The following is a 19023-nucleotide window of genomic DNA, read 5'->3' on the forward strand; positions in this document are numbered from 1 at the left end:
ATGGTACTTTCTGTGCCTACCATGGTGACAGGGAATCCGGGTTAGATTCCAGGGAGGGAGCCTAAGAAACAGCTACCACATCCAGGGAAGGAAACAGGCGGGCAAATGACCCACTCCGACTCGGAGAGGTAGTGACGAAAAATAACAATACAGGACTCGAGGCCCTTCAGTTGGAATGTGTACATTTTAAATTCTTTAATGATCCATTACTTATGGGTAGAAGTTGCATTTCACAGTGGTCAGAAAACTTCTGAATGTTTTAATGGTCAAATTTGACTTCCTGTTGTGTATTGTCCTATGGGGTGACAATGTCCTATGGGGTGACATAATGTCATATTGGGTGACAATGTCCTATGTGGTGAAGCCAACAAATAAGAAGGGAAAAAAGTGTTGTCTTCAACAGAATGTAAAAATGATTGTTAAGCATGAGGCAGGTAACATCATCATAATATACACAATCTAAATGTGTGTCAAATGACAGAATGTTCCTCAAAATGAGAAGGGGGAGACACTTGGTTAGCATCATTACACAAGTAAATTATGTGTTTTTCAATAGAATTTCCAGAATATGAATACCGATCTAAAAACATAAGTAACTTATAATAAGTCAAATAATTGTCTTGTCTATTTGAGAATCATGAAACCTTTAGCCCTATATTAGCATAGATGATGATGTCACACAAGAGGACAAATTCAAGGCTCTAATGCAGGAAATGGGAGTCGGAGGTGGCAGAACATTTAGAATTGTTTAGACAACTAAACTCAGCAAAAAAAAGAAAACGCTCCTTTTTCAGGACCCTGTCTTTCGAAGATAATTCGTAAAAATCCAAATAACTTCACAGATCTTCATTGTAAAGGGTTTAAACACTGTTTCCCATGCTTGTTCAATGAACCATAAACAATTAATGAACATGCACCTGTGGAATGGTCGTTAAGACACTAACAGCTTACAGACAGTGGGCAATTAAGGTCACAGTTATGAAAACTTAGGACACTAAAGAGGCCTTTCTACTGACTCTGAAAAACACCAAAAGAAAGATGCCCAGGGTCCCTGCTCATCTGTGTGAACGTGCCTTAGGCATGCTGCAAGGAGGCATGAGGACTGCAGATGTGGCCAGGGCAATAAATTGCAATGTCCGTATTGTGAGACGCCTAAGACAGCGCTACAGGGAGACGGGACAGACAGCTGATCATCCTAGCAGTGGCAGACCACGTGTAACAACACCTGCACAGGATCGGTACATCTGAACATCACACCTGCGGGACAGGTACAGGATGGTAACAACAACTGCCCGAGTTACACCAGGAACGTACAATCCCTTCATCAGTGCTCAGACTGTCCGCAATAGGCTGAGAGAGGCTGGACTGAGGGCTCATAGGCCTGTTGTAAGGCAGGTCCTCACCAGACATCACCGGCAACAACGTCACCTATGGGCACAAACCCACCGTCGCTGGACCAGACAGGACTGGCAAAAAGTGCTCTTCACTGACGAGTCGCAGTTTTGTCTGACCAGGGGTGATGGTCGGATTCGCGTTTATCGTCAAAGGAATGAGCGTTACACCGAGGCCTGTACTCTGGAGCAGGATCGATTTGGAGGTGGAGGGTCCATAATGGTCTGGGGTGGTGTCTCACAGCATCATCGGACTGAGCTTGTTGTCATTGCAGGCAATCTCAACGCTGTGCGTTACAGGGAAGACATCCTCCTCCCTCATGTGGTACCCTTCCTGCAGGCTCATCCTGACATGACCCTCCAGCATGACAATGCCACCAGCCATACTGCTCGTTCTGTGCATGATTTCCTGCAAGACAGGAATGTCAGTGTTCTGCCATGGCCAGCGAAGAGCCCGGATCTCAATCCCATTGAGCACGACTGGGACCTGTTGGATCGGAGGGTGAGGGCTAGGGTCATTCCCCCCGAAATGTCCGGGAACTTACAGGTGCCTTGGTGAAAGAGTGGGGTAACATCTCACAGCAAGAACTGGCAGATCTGGTGCAGTCCATGAGGAGGAGATGCACTGCAGTGCTTAATGCAGCTGGTGGCCACACCAGATACTGACTGTTACTTTTGATTTTGACCCCCCCTTTGTTCAGGGACACATTATTCAATTTCTGTTAGTCACGTGTCTGTGGAACTTGTTCAGTTTGTCTCAGTTGCTGAATCTTGTTATGTACATACAAATATTTACACATGATAAGATTGCTGAAAATAAACACAGTTGATAGTGGGAGGACATTTTTCTTTTTTTACTTTAATTTTAGAAGAAAGAAAAAAAATCCACTTTCATTTTGGCCAAATGGCAACTACCCATATATACAGAGTATGCCTACCCCATCCCCCTCTTTCTCCCTCTCATCCCCCTTCACTCAGGTAGTCAAACAGAAGGCTTATTCATCACAGACAGACTGCCCTTTCTCCACTGCAGTGAGAGAGCGAGAGAGTATTTAGTTTAACCTCCAGGTTTACCCTATAGTTTCCCCTACAGTCCCTCAGGCAGTGCCAAGAGGAGACATTGCCGCAGTGGCAGCCAAGAGCACTACCCCACGCACGCACGCACGCACGCACGCACGCGCACTTCCTCCCAGTCCAAGCCATCAGTGTGATGCGATGGCATGGACATTATGTCATGATGTAATTCTTATCTCAGCAGCCCAGAAGATGATGGCGTTATGGCAGGAATGCCCAGTCATGACAAACTGACCATGTATTGACCCTGGGATAAACCCAGGCTTGGCATAACACACCTTCTACGTCAATGCACAAATGTATTCACTGCCAAAGGAAGGGTACTGACTGTACATAGTGAATGCTCAGGTAGCAGGTTAGAAGGTTCAATGTCAACATAGAGCTTTTGAATACCCAGCCTCCAAACACTAATCTACATCAAGCTGGACTAGCCTCCTGTCCAGAGGGTGTACTCGTACATCAAGCAGCCTCATGCTACTGAAACAGGAGCTGGACTAGCATCCTGTCCAGAGGGTGTACTCGTACATCAAGCTGCCTCATGCTACTGAAACAGGAGCTGGACTAGAGTCCTGTCCAGAGGGTGTACTCGTACATCAAGCAGCCTCATGCTACTGAAACAGGAGATGGACTAGCGTCCTGTCCGGAGGATGTACTCGTACATCAAGCTGCCTCATGCTACTGAAACAGGAGCTGGACTAGTGTCCTGTCCAGAGGGTGTACTTGTACATCAAGCTGCCTCATGCTACTGAAACAGGAGATGGACTAGCGTCCTGTCCAGAGGGTGTACTTGTACATCAAGCTGCCTCACGCTACTGAAACAGGAGCTGGACTAGTGTCCTGTCCAGAGGGTGTACTTGTACATCAAGCTGCCTCACGCTACTGAAACAGGAGCTGGACTAGTGTCCTGTCCAGAGGGTGTACTTGTACATCAAGCTGCCTCACGCTACTGAAACAGGAGCTGGACTAGTGTCCTGTCCAGAGGGTGTACTTGTACATCAAGCTGCCTCATGCTACTGAAACAGGAGCTGGACTAGCGTCCTGTCCAGAGGGTGTACTTGTACATCAAGCTGCCTCATGCTACTGAAACAGGAGCTGGACTAGTGTCCTGTCCAGAGGGTGTACTTGTACATCAAGCTGCCTCATGCTACTGAAACAGGAGCTGGACTAGCGTCCTGTCCAGAGGGTGTACTTGTACATCAAGCTGCCTCATGCTACTGAAACAGGAGCTGGACTAGTGTCCTGTCCAGAGGGTGTACTTGTACATCAAGCAGCCTCATGCTACTGAAACAGGAGGAGATAGGCTCCAGCCCCTCGGGCCGTTCTGGCTCAGACAAGGCTTACTTATACAAGGCTTACTTAATTACGTTTGTATACTGTAAGTCAATAATCTATTTATTGCCACTGGCAGCATATTGTATTGTAGATCTCCTGACAGGCCTAGATTATCTAAAGGCTATAGTAGGATCATCTTTCCAGATGTAGTGTTTAACTCAAAACCATTATGCTCTTGACATTTCACTGTTTAGTTAGGTGAGTGTTTGACATCTTGTGATCAAAGAGTGGGGCATGGAATCACTTTAATACCTTCATTCACTAATGATGACAAAAGGGATACCACCAAAGGGTGTAGACTGCTGAACAGGGGCGTAGAACTAGACAGAGGACAAGCAGCCACACACACACACACACACACACACACACACACACACACACACACACACACACACACACCTGGTTACTAGTGCACATTTTAGCAAAACACAGTTCAATGCTGTCTTTTTATTGAACAAGTTACCTTAACACAACCCATATCTGTTTCTACTCAGCTCTTTAGGACACAGCCTCAGAGTGAACTAACTGTCGGCTACATACACAGTGGCTTCAGAAAGTGTCTCCTTTTCAAGACAAGCCATGACAGATAGACTTGATCCAAGTTACACAGTAATAAACACACATTAGCCCATGAACATTTCTATTAGTTTGGCACTGAAAACAGAACATTTCCTAACATTTGTTAGCAAATAACAAGAGTTTTGTTTACAACTGAACGCTACAACAGCACGTTAGTCAAAAGGGCAAAACTTACCAGACTCCACAACAAGACAGCGGCCAGAGAAATGCCAAAGTCATGCAATCCGTTCTCTGCACTGTTCACCTGTGCAGACTATGGCGTCATTGTAACCTTTTAACCTTCGCGGAATTCAGATAAACACGCAGGATTATATAGATTTATAGGTGACGTCCTACAGTCATAAGAAAAAGTTGATAAAAACCGGGCATATTGAACTGAAAAGTTGGTGTAGCAGCCTCTTATGGTGGTGGTATGCGGTATGCTATGTTGCAGGCAGAGGTCATTTCTCGATCTCGGCTGCCATCTAGTGGACAAATACAGTCCGTGTCAAATCAGCGCCATTGGTCAGAACACAGTATAGAGTTGACTGGATTACAGATAATACAAGCATGGCTTTCCCCATAAAAATAAAAAGGTTAAATAATAGAAATGTTGAACTATTCAATTGGAGAATTATCTTTTCATTGCAATTGAAGGGTTAAAGGCTTAACCATCATACAAAAATGTATATTTCTTGGATCTAATCGTTGGATAAATTGTGCATCTTTATCAGATTCTTGGAATATGTTGAAATGCTCTCTAGTCATTGGCACACATCCTTATCTTGTGAACCAATCACACTTTAAAAGATATATCTAATCTAATCATACAACGTCCCCAATTCCTCCAAAATTCCAACCGATCACAGGCTGGAATGGCATAATAGACTGTAGTTCCATGTAATAACTTTGTTTCTGAGCAGGTTTACATTCCAATAACATGTTATGTAACACATACTGGGTGTGGGTGGGCTCCAGGTATAAGCGACATAAACCGTAGGGCCCCCGTCCGTTAGTGGCCCCCTCCGACATAAAAACATATAAACAATAATTAGGAACTCAATTTACTGTTAAGTTAGAACAGTGGAATACACAGAGTGGTAGTTCTAAATCTGGCTGTGCCGCAGCAGTTTTACTCCTGTTAAATCGGTCATTGACAGTCCCGAGTGGCGCAGCGGTTCTCAGTGGTTTGATTCCAGGCTGTATCACAACCGGCCGTGATTGGGAGTCCCAGCGTCGTCCGGGTTTGGCCGGGGTAGACCGTCATTGTAAATAAGAATTTGTTCTTAACTAAATTGCATAGTTAAATAAAGGTATAAAAAACTGACAGTCACTCAAATTAGCTATGTCAGCGAACAATTTTTAGAAGGTAAATGAGTCTAGCCAGCTATCTAAACTTGTAGTACTCATGGCTGACTCTGGGTGTGACTTCATCCACTTCCACATGAAAGCATGTGCTTCTCCCACAATGTCTGAAAGCACGTAAACAATGAACCTGATAACAGAAGCAGGTCATGGCCAAACACACACGTACACATATACACACGTAGGCATGCACACGTACACATGTACACACACAGACAGGCTCATGTTTGAATAACCTAATATAAAGATTAAATAGGCTAAACGGCAAAATACACTGATACATTTCACAATTAAATTGGGGCATTCATCTCAAAATGTAAATGTGTTCTTTAGAATACTTTTTTTCTTCTTTTAATAATCGCCCTGATCTCCCTCCGAAGTTCACATTTAAAATGGTTAGGGTAAGGTAAGGATTTAAGGTAGGAACGTCCCAAAGATTCCGTATAGCACTGGTCGCTGCCTGAGCTCCACCGGCTCATCGCTCAGTGATGTGCGCAGGCGCCGTTGGGAGGTAATGGCCGTGTTCGAGAGGATCAAAATCGCAATGTATCATGGGTAAACTTTGACTGAATGATCTACAATTAGTAGTGAGTCGTTATTTGTGATGAAACGTGATTTGTAGATAAATCAGTCGGCAGTCGCCTGCAGTCCTTTTGATGCTCTCGAACACGGCCAATACTTGCCAATAAGATCCGTGTTGTAGGGTTTCAACTAGATAGCACAGCCACAAAGTTATATCGTCAAAATTATATGAAAACAAAAATGAGCATTTTGGTCTTCATTCAAGGTTAGGGTTAGGCATACGGTTAGCAGCGTGGTTAAAGTTACGGTTAAGGTCAAGTTTAAAATCACATTTTAAGAAGATAAATTGTAGAAATAGGCGGGGTTTGTGACTTTGTGGCTGTGGTAACTAGTGACGACCGTGTTGTCATAATCACCCACCCGTACCCGAGTGTATGCAGGGTGATTCTCCTATTGTACAGAATAGGATAGGGGGAACCATGGCATACTTGCGAGGCGCCCCATCTAATATCCAACGTACAGAGAATATAAATTGTGCGCGATTTTTGTGCTGAGCCAAGATCCTCTATTTTTAAAACACAAAACCAGGACATCGGATTATTTCTACGCGCACCATTTTGATCGAAGCGGTCCATGATGGAGCACATCCGAACGCCAAAGGTAATCCAACCCTATATTTTAATTTCCATCCTAATTATTTGAGTATAGTTAGTCCTATTCCTAAATGAAACCGCATTTCAGTTGCGTCTTCTAAAGATGTGAAAACGTTGCTGATTCGTGCCATCCCCTTTCTCATACATTCAGGGTTCCTGAAAATATAACCATTATATTCTCCTCAATGTATTTTCCTGGTTAAACTGTTGCAAAAATTAACACTCAAAAACATAGCGCATATGATGGCATACCTGTAAGTCTTGACATTAGAATTTGCACAATCCGTTTCATTCTTGTCCGGGCTTCTTGATGTTTATTCTAGTCTGCCGCGGGCATTTATCCACAGTGGATTCTAGTATAAAGGCAATAGGCCTCAATAAGGACACATTGTTACAGAATCCTGCGGTAGGTTACTTCAATGAAACAGTTAGAACATTCCAGAATCACAGACATTCATATCTACAACGACAACATGTGTAAACATTGAGTTCTATAATAACCTTGTTTTTATGAGAAGATATGCCTACACCAATACAGTCAGTCACACACTTCAGTACATTATAGCCTATAGGATTACATTCCGTTTTGACCCCGTTTATACTTGTGTGTGTGTGTGTGTTTTTTTGTGTCTGTGGCCCTATAGGTGGAGAATGTCCGCCTGATTGACCGTACGGCCCCTAGGAAAGCCACGGTGGGGACGCTGTACCTCTCTGCCACACACACCATCTTCGTGGAGAACAACCCAGAGACACGCAGAGAGACTTGGGTAGGAGCCAGGAAGTGATACCAGTTGTTTCGACAGACCCCATTCTGACACGAGACCTATCACAAGTCGTCTGGCCTGACACTGTTCTGACACAACCCCCCTATCTACCCTGTGTGTGGCTTCCTTCCTGCCTTCTCAGAAAGATAGTATTGATTTGCTCCGCCACTTTGGAGACTCACCTCAAGTCAATGGACCGCATCCAATACATTTCCTCTTTAATGGATATCTCCTTCATACACATGATGTGAGATTTGTCGGTGTATTTAGGCCTACTGAAGTGAACAGGAGTGGAACCCTTTTCTCAGGGCCGGATTCCCGAACAGGCACAGATGGTTGGGGCCCCCCTGGAGGTCGTGGGCCCCCAGATAGCATATAATAGCAACATTTGTAGAATTACAGGAAATCAGCTTTAAAATCTTCTAAATTGTCTCTCAGCCTCATGAAAAAATGTGTAGAATAGCAGGGAATTAGCTTTAAAACTGAAAAACAAATTGTCAGCCTCATGGCAAAATGTGAACAAAAGCATGATGAGCTATAAAATAGAACATTTTCTTCCCAGCCCCAAGCCAAAAATGTGTAGAAATGCAGGAAATTTGCTTTAAAACTGCAACATGTTCTCTTAGCCTCATGAAAACTATAGTTTAGTAAAAATGTAATTTGTCAGTTATTAAATGCATTGCTTGTCATAACACTAAACAAATACTTATGTAATAATGTCTGCTGTCCATTATTGACAGATGACTGCTGTGGTTGAGTAATCTGAGTGAAAAGCAAAAAAAAAAACTAAAAAACTTGCCTGCCCTTCCACTTCCAGAACTTGTGTTTTCAACTTAGCAATAGATGCCACTGTGACAGCCGGCCCCCTTACCATTGGCCCTAACCCTTCGATGTTTGCAGATCTGAGGGATCTGGATAGGTATCAGCAGTGTAGTGGTAGAGCTTCCACCATATTGCCATCCCCTTACAGATCTGCAAACGTCAAAGGGTTAGTTGTTGCCAAGGGGAGGGGAGCGAATTGGGACCGTCTGTGAGAGTTCTCGGTTGTCATTGACAGGTGCTCCACAGCATGGTGGCCAGTGTGGAGCGGCCGCCAACCACCCCTTCAGGAAGCCACCTGGTCGTCCACACTAAGAACTTCCAGGTGGTTCAGCTGCTCATCCCCCAGGAGAGGGACGCCATGGATGTCCAGGCCTCGCTCGCACGCCTCTCTCGCCCAGGTGAGAGAGACTATCACCTCTAAGAACCCATTCACCTGGGTCCTGTTCAGGAGGGAGAAAACTCTTTGAAATGGAATGGAACAAGGAGGTACTGCCAGGAGCATACCACCTGGCCACTGCTGGCTTGTCTCTGAATTTAAGCAGGGTTGGTCCTGGATGGGAGACCACATGCTACTGGAAGTGGTGTTGGAGGACCAGTAGGAGGCACTCTTTCCCCTGGTAAAAAAAAAATATATATATATATATGCAGTGCATTCGGAAAGTTTTCAGACCCCTTGACTTTTTCCACAGTTTGTAATGTTACAGCCTTATTCTAAAATGGATTCAATAATTTTTGCACTCATCAATCTACACCCCATAATGACAAAGTGGAAACAGGTTGTGGAAAATTCAATTTATTGGACATGATTTAGAAAGCCACACACCTGTCTATATAAGGACCCACAGTTGACAGTGCATGTCAGAGCAAAAACCAAGCCATGAGGTCGAAGGAGTTGTCCGTAGAGCTCCGAGACAGGATTGTGTCGAGGCACAGATCTGGGGAAGGGTACCAAAAAGAACACATTGGCCTCCATCATTCTTAATTGGAAGAAGTTTGGAACCACCGAGACTCTTCCTAGAGCTGGCCGCCCGGCCAAACTGAGTAATCAGGGGAGAAGGGCCTTGGTCAGGGAGGTGAACAAGAACCCGATGGTCACTCTGACAGAGCTCCAGAGTTCCTCTGTGGAGATGGGAGAACCTTCCAGAAGGACAACCATCTCTGCAGCACTCCACCAATCAGACCTTAACGGTAGAGTGGCCAGACGGAAGTCACTTCTCAGTAAAAGGCACATGACAGCCTGCTATGAGATTGCCAAAAGGCACCCAAAGACTCTTAGACCATGATAAACAAGATTCTCTGGTCTGATGAAGCCAAGATTGAACTCCTTTGGCCTGAATGGCAAGCGTCACGTCTGGAGGAAACCTGGCACCATCCCTTCGGTGAAGCATGGTGGTGGCAGCATCATGCTGTGGGGATGTTTTTCAGTGGCAGGGACTGGGAGACTAGTCAGGATTGAGGGAATGATGAACAGATCATAGTACAGAGATCCTTGATGAAAACCTGCTCCAGAGCACTCAGGAACTCAGACTGGGCTGAAGGTTCACCTTCCAACAGGACAACAACCCTAAGCACAAAGCCAAAACAACGCAGGAGTGGCTTCGGGGCAAGTCTGTGAATATACTTGAGTGGCCCAGCTAAAGCCCGGACTTGAACCCGATCGAACATCTCTGGAAAGACCGTAAAATAGCTGTGCAGCGACGCTCCCCATCCAACCTGACAGAGCTTGAGAGGATCTGCAGAGAAGAATGGGAGAAACCCCCCAAATACAGTTGTGCCAAGCATGTAGAGTCATACCCAAGAAGACTCGAGGCTGTAATCACTGCCAAAGGTGCTTCAACAAAGTACTGAGTAAATGGTATGAATACTTATGTAAATGTGATATTTCTGTTTTTTTATTATTAATACATATGCAAACATTTCAAAAAAACTGTTTTTGCTTTGTCATTATGGGGTATTGTGTGTAGATTGATGAGGGAAAAATAAAATGTTATCAATTCTGGAATAAGGCTGTAATGTAACAAAATCAAGGGGTCTGAATACTTTCCGAATGCACTGTATATATAAAAATATTTTAACCCAATGTCCCAGGGACATTGCCCTGTTTATGGTGCCATCTTTCGGATGGGACGTTTAAAGGGTGTCCTTACTCTATGGTCACTAAAGATCCCATAGAACTTATCGTAAGATAAGTGTCATGGCTAAATTCCCAATCTGGCCCTCATACCATCATGGCCACCTAATCATTCCCAGCTTCCAATTGGCTCATTCATCCCCTGTAATTATCCCCCAGGTCGTTGCTGTTCTTCTCAGTCAACTTACCTGGTACAATAAAAAAACATACTACCTGAATTGTTGTTTTAACAGCAGAGTGTAGCTTGGTACATAAGAGAGCAGCGGTCAGGATGCTCTTGGATCAGTTTGCCCTGCTGATCACGACCCTGGGCTTAGTGTGGTCAGGAGGGTGTACTGTACGTTTTCAGGGTTAGGTTCACCTCAAAGGTTATGGGCATAAGAGGAGGGTGAGTTGGACCAGTGGCCTAGTAACAGCAGTAACAGCTGTTTGTTGTCTATATCTGCGGTACTGCAAGAAAACCTTTCCCCAGTGGGATAGTAAAGTTGATGAAATGGGTTTCTGTCCTTCTGTTAGAATGACTCACTTGTTCAATGGATGCCGATGGCAGTGACCTGTTTCTGTGACTTCAGTTAAACTTTACTGAAACAGCCCAGGCTGCCAATACATTTATTGTGTAGTGGTTAAATTCATCTGAATCATTTATTCTGTAGCGGTTAAATTCATATGAATCATTTATTGTGTAGCGGTTAAATTCATCTGAATCATTTATTGTGTAGCGGTTAAATTCATCTGAATCATTTATTGTGTAGCGGTTAAATGAATCTGAATCTTAGTATGATCCTTTGACAGACTGCTGTATTGTTTCTCTGTTGTCCACAAGAGATTTACTGTGAGCTCTACTGTTCTGTCCTTCAATACAATCCCAACATGATTTTAGCTGATTTTAACATGATTTATGATCAAATATGATCATTTGTTTCTATCTGTTTCGCCCAGAGAAATATAGCGAGCTCTACTGCTTGTCCATCAACCCCAACGCCAACAAGGAGGAGAGGGAGGAGTCCTGGAGTTTCCTAGACCTGCAGGCGGACTACAGACGCATGGGCGTGCCCAACAACCTCTGGGTCAGCACTCCGGCCAACAGCGAGTACAGGGTTAGTAGTATTACAGTCCTCTTCTGATTTTAACCACTATTGTCCTAATCAGATAGTGAGTACAGTGTTAATACAGTCCTCTTCTGATTTTAACCACTATTGTCCTAATCAGATAGTGAGTACAGTGTTAATACAGTCCTCTTCTGATTTTAACCACTATTGTCCTAATCAGATTGTGAGTACAGTGTTAATACAGTCCTCTTCTGATTTTAACCACTATAGTCCCAATCAGAGGGTTAGTACAGTCCTCTTCTGATTTTAACCACTACAGTCCCAATCAGATGGTTAGTACAGAGTTAGTACAGTCCTCTGCTGATTTTAACCACTATAGTCCCAATCAGATAATGACTACAGGGTTAGTACAGTCCTCTGCTGATTTTTCTGGTGTTGATAGTCCTGATCTGATGTTGAGTACTGGGTCTGTTCAGTCTGGGTCTGATATTGACTATTGGGTTAGTAGCAGGGGTTGGAACTGAAATCATTTTCCAATCGTTTTGTTCTGATTAGAATTGAAAAAAAAAATTCATTCCACTGTTCGGACCAGCAAAATAAAGTTCTGAACCGGTTCCAAGCCAAATAAAGGACCAGTTTATATCATTCCTTTGTGTTCCTTTTTTAACCTGTGAAATCAACAGTTTTTAACAGTTAGCTCATTAAATTACTTCACCAATCAGTGTGGATAGAGCAGGTAAGCTAGTTGTTTACATGTATGATGGACAGACAAGTGTAGCCTATGGCACAACATGCGACTGAAATGTTGTGGATGATGCATTATCTGAATTAGGTGCACAGAATTATACCTAGGAGGAGCAGCTTCTGTGGAGGAACTTTGAATGTCCTTTGAGCTAGCTAGCTAACAAGCTTGTGTGTGCAGAGCGGCACCAGAATTATAAACACATCTTACTATGTTGTAGTTAATAAATCCAACGTGACATGTAATAACTAACCCTAAAATATCCTTAACTAGCATTGAAAAAGTTCATCCATTCTTCTCTAGCCAAATAAAAATCTCTCTCCCCATCTTCTGAATCAAGCTTGTAACGTCAGTACAGTAGCCTATGCATCGTAGGGGGGAGTTAGCCAAACAAGCACACGCACAGGCAAAGATTTTCAGTTTGCAGGCAGACACTGGACTATGTTTGAGTGACAGAGTGAGTGCTTTGCATAGGTGTTTTGTTGCGTTTTGTTGTGGGACTAGAAACAAAAATGCCTGGAATGTAAAAGAACGTTATTAACCGGTTCTGTTCCGGGACAGTTCGGTTCATTTTCGTTCTATGTTCCGTTTCTGTTCCTTGACATTTTTTGCTCTTTTCCGGTTTTCTGTTCTGTGAACCGGTTCCATCCTCTGGTTAGTGGTATAGTCCTCCTCTTGTAAAGACTTTCTCTCTCTGCCTGCAGGTGTGTGACACGTACCCATCAGAGCTGTTTGTGCCAAAGTCGGCCACACCTCCAGTCATCGTGGGGAGCTCGAAGTTCCGGAGCCGAGGGCGTTTACCCGTCCTGACGTACTTCCACCAGGATACCCTAGTGAGTGGATGGGGCATACTATCTGGGTCAATGGTGTGGGTTGAATCTGGAGAACAGTTGTTTTATGTTTGTTTAATTTAGGTGATTCGTCATGTTTAATTGTTATGCCTGAACCAGTCATGGGTCTGAATATTGTGTTTTCTGTTTAAAAATTTCAAATGACTTAAAAAATAAATAAAAAATGTTTTAAAAAAAATGCATGAAATGAAGTCTGCTAAATGACTAAAATGTAAAATGTAAATGTAAATGACTGTTTAAATGTGGGCTTTTGCTTGGCATGCCAAGACACACGCAGGATACTAGCACTGTTTGAGTACTGTTAAACACCACCTCTTCCTCTGAGCTGGATGTCATCACCAGTCACTTCAGCGTCTGACCCCTTCTTCTCCCAGGCTGCTATCTGCCGCTGTAGTCAGCCCCTGTCCGGCTTCAGTGCTCGCTCCCAGGAGGATGAACAAATGCTGGAGGCCATCATGAAGTCCAACCCGGGCAGCGACTACATCTACGTGGTGGACACCAGGCCAAAGGTCAGAGGTCACCATAGATAGACCCTGGGGTCAGGAAGTGTTGATATACTGTAAGGTCAATGGGGGAGTAACGGTACATGAATGCCGTTTTGTTTTCCTTGAAGCCTCCTTGACTTGGGTGGACATCTGATCCATCCACCGTCCACATGTTGCTCTCAGACTGTAGGCTCTTTCCAGGCTTTGTCGATTTTAAAGCTGAATATCAATGGGCGGCAGGTAGCCTAGCGGTCAAGAGCGTTGGGCCAGTAACCGAAAGGCCGCTGGTGCGAATCCACGAGCCAACTAGGTGAAAAATCTGTTGATGTGCCCTTGAGCGAGACACTTAACCCTAAATGCTCCTGTAAGTCGCTCTGGATAAGAGCGTCTGTTAAAAGACTAAAATGTAACATGTAATGATGTCGTCAACAGGAAGTATTTGACTGTATTGTGATATAACGATTTTCATCTCTCTCCAGTTGAATGCGATGGCCAACCGGGCGGCTGGAAAAGGCTATGAGAACGAGGACCACTACACCAACATCAAACTGCAGTTCATCGGCATCGAGAACATCCACGTGATGAGGAACAGCCAGCAGAAGATCATTGACGGTAATGACTTCCTCTTTCCCTTTCTCTTCCAACCATGGCCGACGTTCTACTGAACGTCAGTATTCCTACTCAGTTCATACACATAGTTGTCAGGTTCATGCATTCCTTTGGGTTGGCTTGTGAATGTCCCACATTGTATGTGTGTATGCATGACTGACTGCCCTCTCTTCCTGCGTTGACCCTATAGTGGGCGAGCTCAAGACTCCCTCCATGGGCGACTTCCTGTGGGGGCTGGAGAGCTCCGGTTGGCTGAAGCACATCAAAGCCGTGCTGGACGCAGGCGTCTTCATCGCCAAGGTGATACAAACTGGGCAGGGCGCGCGAGCACACATATACACACACACACAATAGGTATCAATTTCAATAATACTGTGATGTGTGTGTAGGCGGTTGCGGAGGAGGGTATCAGTGTGGTGGTCCACTGTTCGGACGGTTGGGACAGGACGGCCCAGGCCTGCTCTGTAGCCAGCGTTCTCCTGGAGCCTTACTACAGGACTATGAAGGGACTCATGGTAAGGCTTTAGCTTCCGTTCATCACACACTATCTACAGTCTACGTCATGGCACATACAGTCCCTCTTCTACTGTGATCCCATCCAGAGATATAGTTAGCACACGTGGGGCCAGTTGTCCGGACCATAGAGTCTCCATGAAGTATGCGCTTTAGTCCAGGACTAGACATCATCTTGGTCTGGGAAACTGGCCCGTCGGGTGCAAGAAAGACTGACTTAATCTCTTCTTCCTGTCTTTTAGCTGCTAATCGAGAGGGACTGGGTGTCGTTCGGTCACAAGTTTTCACACAGGTCAGTCCGTCCCACACGTTTGTCTAAGAACCCAACTCCTAACTCTACCGTTTGGTAGAATGAAGGTCCCTGCAGTGCCATGTATTTTACCTTCTCAAGTAGAGTCCTTCATCAGAACGAGAAGTGCATTTGTCATAGACATCATACAGCGTGTCCGACCTACGCACCGTGTCCGCCGCGAGCGCTTTCAACCCTCTCGCCACGTGTCCGCCATGTGTGCTGCACTCAGGTCAGATCATAACCCCTGTGAAATTCAGCCGCTTTAGCAGCAACTGTCCGTCTCGGATTTCAGTTAGGATTGGTGAAGTAGAGTTATTCCACATCTTTGAGGTGTTCCACTCCAGTCTGTGCATGTTCTCTTATCAGTTGAAGCCATTGGCTAGATTAAAAAGGTAACTGATCTTGATGCAGTTGCCTAGAGGCATTACTGTTTAACCAGTGGGTTATAAAATTGCCATGACAACGCCCCAGGGTTACCTTTTAGTTCTGTGGTGGAAATTCAACACCAGGGGCACCTGAAGCCTATCTTAAAATGAATCACTCTTTATTATCAGCAAGCTGGAGAGGTTACAACAAACTCTGCACACCGTACAGGTCTGTCAGAAGCTCCGCTGGGGCAGTCCCAGCAGTTCTCTTATAAACGGCTACACACAGACAAGTTTATATTTGCGTGATTTAGCATAATTAATTCATCACTACCGGTGGCTCGCACATGTGACTGACCAATACCTCATGAGGCTCTCTGTCTCTGAGATACCTCGGTTGTTCCCATAGCAATATTCTGGGCGTACTGCCAAGTTGAGGAACAGTGATAGTGAGGATTCCTCCATACACAACCAGTCAGTCACCTGCATGAACCATTCTAATTAGTTATTAGAAAGTAGCATTGAGTCGATACATAACATTTCCCTTACAGTTCTTTAAATCTGCTCTAAAGGGGCAATCAGCATTGGCGAAAATAGAAGCTTGTTTTACTCCAATGTTTGTAATCAAAGAAAATGTAAACAAACACTATATATCCTCAAAACATGGTAAAAACTATCATTTTGTTGTCAAGGACGGTCAATCCTTGCATCCGTAGCTCTGTCTATGAGTTTGAGAGGGATTACATCCCTCAGCTTTTCACCAAACCAGGGGCAGCGAGACCGCTTCGTTATTGTTTCTACTGCTGATTGCCGCTTTAAACTCCTTATGAAAGTGTTTTAAGCTGCAGTCTTTCCTTCTCTGCAGGTACAGCCATCTGGAAGGTGATCCTAAGGAGGTGTCCCCGGTGATAGACCAGTTCCTGGAGTGTGTGTGGCAGCTGTCAGAGCAGTTCCCCTGTGCCTTTGAGTTCAACGAGCGCTTCCTGGTCCAGCTGCACAGACACGTCTACTCCTGCCAGTACGGCAACTTCCTGGGCAACAGCCAGAAGGAGAGGAGGGACATGGGGTGAGACTGAGGGCGCCAATGTGCCGGAGGTAGTTCAGTGAACCGTGCTTGTGTTACACAAATAATCTTGCCTGAGGCGTGAATACTTGTGTTAGCTCAGCGGGCTAACAACCTTGTGGTTCATAAGGCCGCTACAATCCCATTCCATGCAGGTCTCTGCCTTTCTTACAGCAAGCTCTTCTGTACTGTAACCCCTCTCATGTATCACATCTGGTTTGGTTTTCTCCAACGTTGGTCAGGTTGCGTGAGAGGACTCACTCCCTGTGGCCCCAGCTGTGGAAGGACAGGGCACAGTACGCCAACCCCTTGTACAGGGCTGACCACACCCAGACTCAGGGGATGCTACGGCCAAACACCACCCCCTACTGCTTCAAGTGAGTTACTGCACCCTCTCAGTAGACTCACTGGGAAAACAAGAGTGAAAAAGCTAGAAGGACTGGGACACTGAATGGTTTTTATTTACTTTGTGTCTTCGGGTACATCTGAGACGAAGGGTTGTGGGTTAAAACCCTCAAATCCATCAGATGGTAGCCTGTTGTAGAAAGCACTTTACTTTATTGTACAGTTTAGATCCAGAGGGTTTGTTCAATAGTTGTAGTACGGTTTAGATCCAGAGGGTTTGTTCAATAGTTGTAGTACGGTTTAGATCCAGAGGGTTTGTTCACTAGTTGTAGTACGGTGTATCTTGTCTCCAAGGATGTGGAAGGGCATGTATAACCGTGTGGAGAAGAGTGCGCCCCCGCGCCAGACGCCCACCGAATTACTGACAGCAGTCAGGGAGGAGACTCAGCAGCTGGAGGAGGAGCTGACCAATCACCAGGAGGTAGCACCGGGAGGGACGGCCCACCCGGGCACCAAACAAGGCATACAGACACGCTCGCGTAACGCTCCCAATGAACGCTGCTCTTTAAGGCCAATTTACAAGTTTATCAATGTATTATTATCGTTATGAATTACTATTAACTAGTTTATGCTGTTTTAACAACTATATCGTTGGGTTTTTACAGGGGAGGGGGCAAACACCATGAAGTCAAAGATAAGTTGAAGAAAATGTGTCTCAGAGGGGCGTTCAACAGGAGGGTTTCTGTTACATATACAGTAGTCTGCTAGTAGTCTATAGACATAGTGATTCATTCATATTCTATCCCAGACTTACTGGTAACACTTGTCTTTTCATTTTTTCATCTGTCCATCTTCCAGAGGATTGCAGCCCTGATGAAGGGGGATCAAACTAAGGGTAATGCGGGTCAGAGGAAGACCAACAAAGTGTGTGAGGAAGAATGCAGGCCAGGTGGGCTGGCTCCTCCCACTGGAGATTGCCCCTTCACTAGCCCCCCTCGGGACTATTTTCCCTCCCAGGGGGGGCCCCCGGGCCCGGCTATGACTCTGCCCTTGGGGCCCCCCAAGGGCCCTGGCCTTGACCCCGACGACCTCTCCTCGGCTTGCAGTGACATGGAATCGGGCGTGGCCGACCTCAGCAGCCGCTCCTCCAGCGGCGGCGACGACAGCAAGGACCCCGACGAGGCCATTTAGTGCGCAGCCTGAGCGAAAATGGCGATCAATGAGGGGTTGAAGAGGGGCTTGTCGGAGGGCACTTTGCATTGACAATTGAATATCACAGAGGTCTCTTTTGACGGGGCCAATTGGACTGGATTTTACTTGTGGTTCTTTTGTTTTGTTTCTGTGTAGTTAGTATCGGAGCACAACGTGAGCACCTGCCGGGTATTGTGGTAACACTGGGTAGCCATAGTGGATGTTTTAACCCCATACTAGTGTAAAATGTGAACAAAAATATTCCAGGACCAAACATTTACAGCAAAGGCAAAATACTGTGTGTGGAATATTTTGTCTTAAGCTATTATGTTGAGTTACAATGTACTGTACAACATTTTAAAACAGGAAAAAACTAAATGTACATTTGTTTGTACTTTCCTTTAGACCCATGCATTACATTGGTCACACCAAGTAGGACTACCCCTCGATAACAAAAGTATCAGAAGCATCTGAAATCCATTTGTCCATTCTGTAGTCTGAACAAGCATATAGGCTACAATGTATCCCAGTGGTATAACATGGTCGTGTTCAGGAGGAAAACACTGAACAAAAACGGTCAGAAAACTATTGAACTTGTCCAATAAGAAACGCTGTTGCAAAACAATTCGCTACATTCTGCACTTATGAACACGACCCAGATAACACTGTCAAACACGGCACGTGTTCTTGGAACATTTATCACCACCCAATCTAGTTTTATGTTTACTGTCTCGTTCTGATAGCCTGCCTTCTCACACAAATGAAGAAACACTGCACTTCCCAACTAGCCTGGATGAACAGAAATGTCCACGTTGCCATGACTAGGCTTTTATTTGGTCTTGAAATGAAAGTTGCTGCTTATTAGTAATGAATCGAGAGACATACTCTTTCCTTTGGAAAGCCCAT

The 19023-nt window shown here is 45.0% G+C and overlaps 2 protein-coding genes across 3 annotated transcripts in view; one reads left to right on the top strand and one right to left on the bottom strand.

Annotated features, from left to right (window-relative positions):
• Positions 1 to 4796, bottom strand: part of LOC106602190 (uncharacterized) — an 83592-nt gene extending 78796 nt beyond the window's left edge. The window contains exon 1 of the mRNA XM_045716428.2: positions 4552 to 4796. The gene's annotated coding sequence lies outside the window, so the exon portion shown is untranslated. The remainder of the gene's footprint in view (positions 1 to 4551) is intronic.
• Positions 4797 to 6650: 1854 nt separating this feature from the next.
• On the top strand, positions 6651 to 18478 carry LOC106602191 (phosphatidylinositol-3-phosphate phosphatase MTMR7). 2 transcript variants are annotated; one of them, XM_014194685.3, is made up of 14 exons: positions 6651 to 6902; positions 7540 to 7662; positions 8717 to 8879; positions 11552 to 11709; positions 13108 to 13236; positions 13629 to 13763; positions 14219 to 14351; positions 14539 to 14648; positions 14738 to 14863; positions 15104 to 15153; positions 16384 to 16584; positions 16824 to 16958; positions 17281 to 17407; positions 17785 to 18478. In XM_014194685.3, the coding sequence occupies exons 1-14, from the start codon at positions 6876 to 6878 to the stop codon at positions 18115 to 18117; spliced, it is 1950 nt and encodes a 649-aa protein (XP_014050160.1). In that variant the 5' UTR covers positions 6651 to 6875; the 3' UTR covers positions 18118 to 18478. The 2 variants fall into 2 exon arrangements, with proteins under 2 accessions (XP_014050160.1, XP_014050161.1); XM_014194686.3 differs by having other exon boundaries at positions 17281 to 17447; positions 17785 to 18023.
• The last annotated feature ends 545 nt before the right edge of the window (positions 18479 to 19023 follow it).

Source organism: Salmo salar, chromosome 04, assembly GCF_965601325.2.
Source record: "Salmo salar chromosome 04, fSalSal1, whole genome shotgun sequence".
Taxonomy (NCBI): Eukaryota; Metazoa; Chordata; class Actinopteri; order Salmoniformes; family Salmonidae; genus Salmo; species Salmo salar.

Coding starts and splice junctions, on each gene's coding strand:
- LOC106602191 (XM_014194685.3), top strand. CDS start 6,876: ATGATGGAGCACATCCGAACGCCAAAG. Junction 16,585..16,823: donor AAGGAGAGGAGGGACATGGG/GTGAGACTGAGG, acceptor AACGTTGGTCAG/GTTGCGTGAGAGGACTCACT. Junction 17,408..17,784: donor AGCTGACCAATCACCAGGAG/GTAGCACCGGGA, acceptor TCCATCTTCCAG/AGGATTGCAGCCCTGATGAA.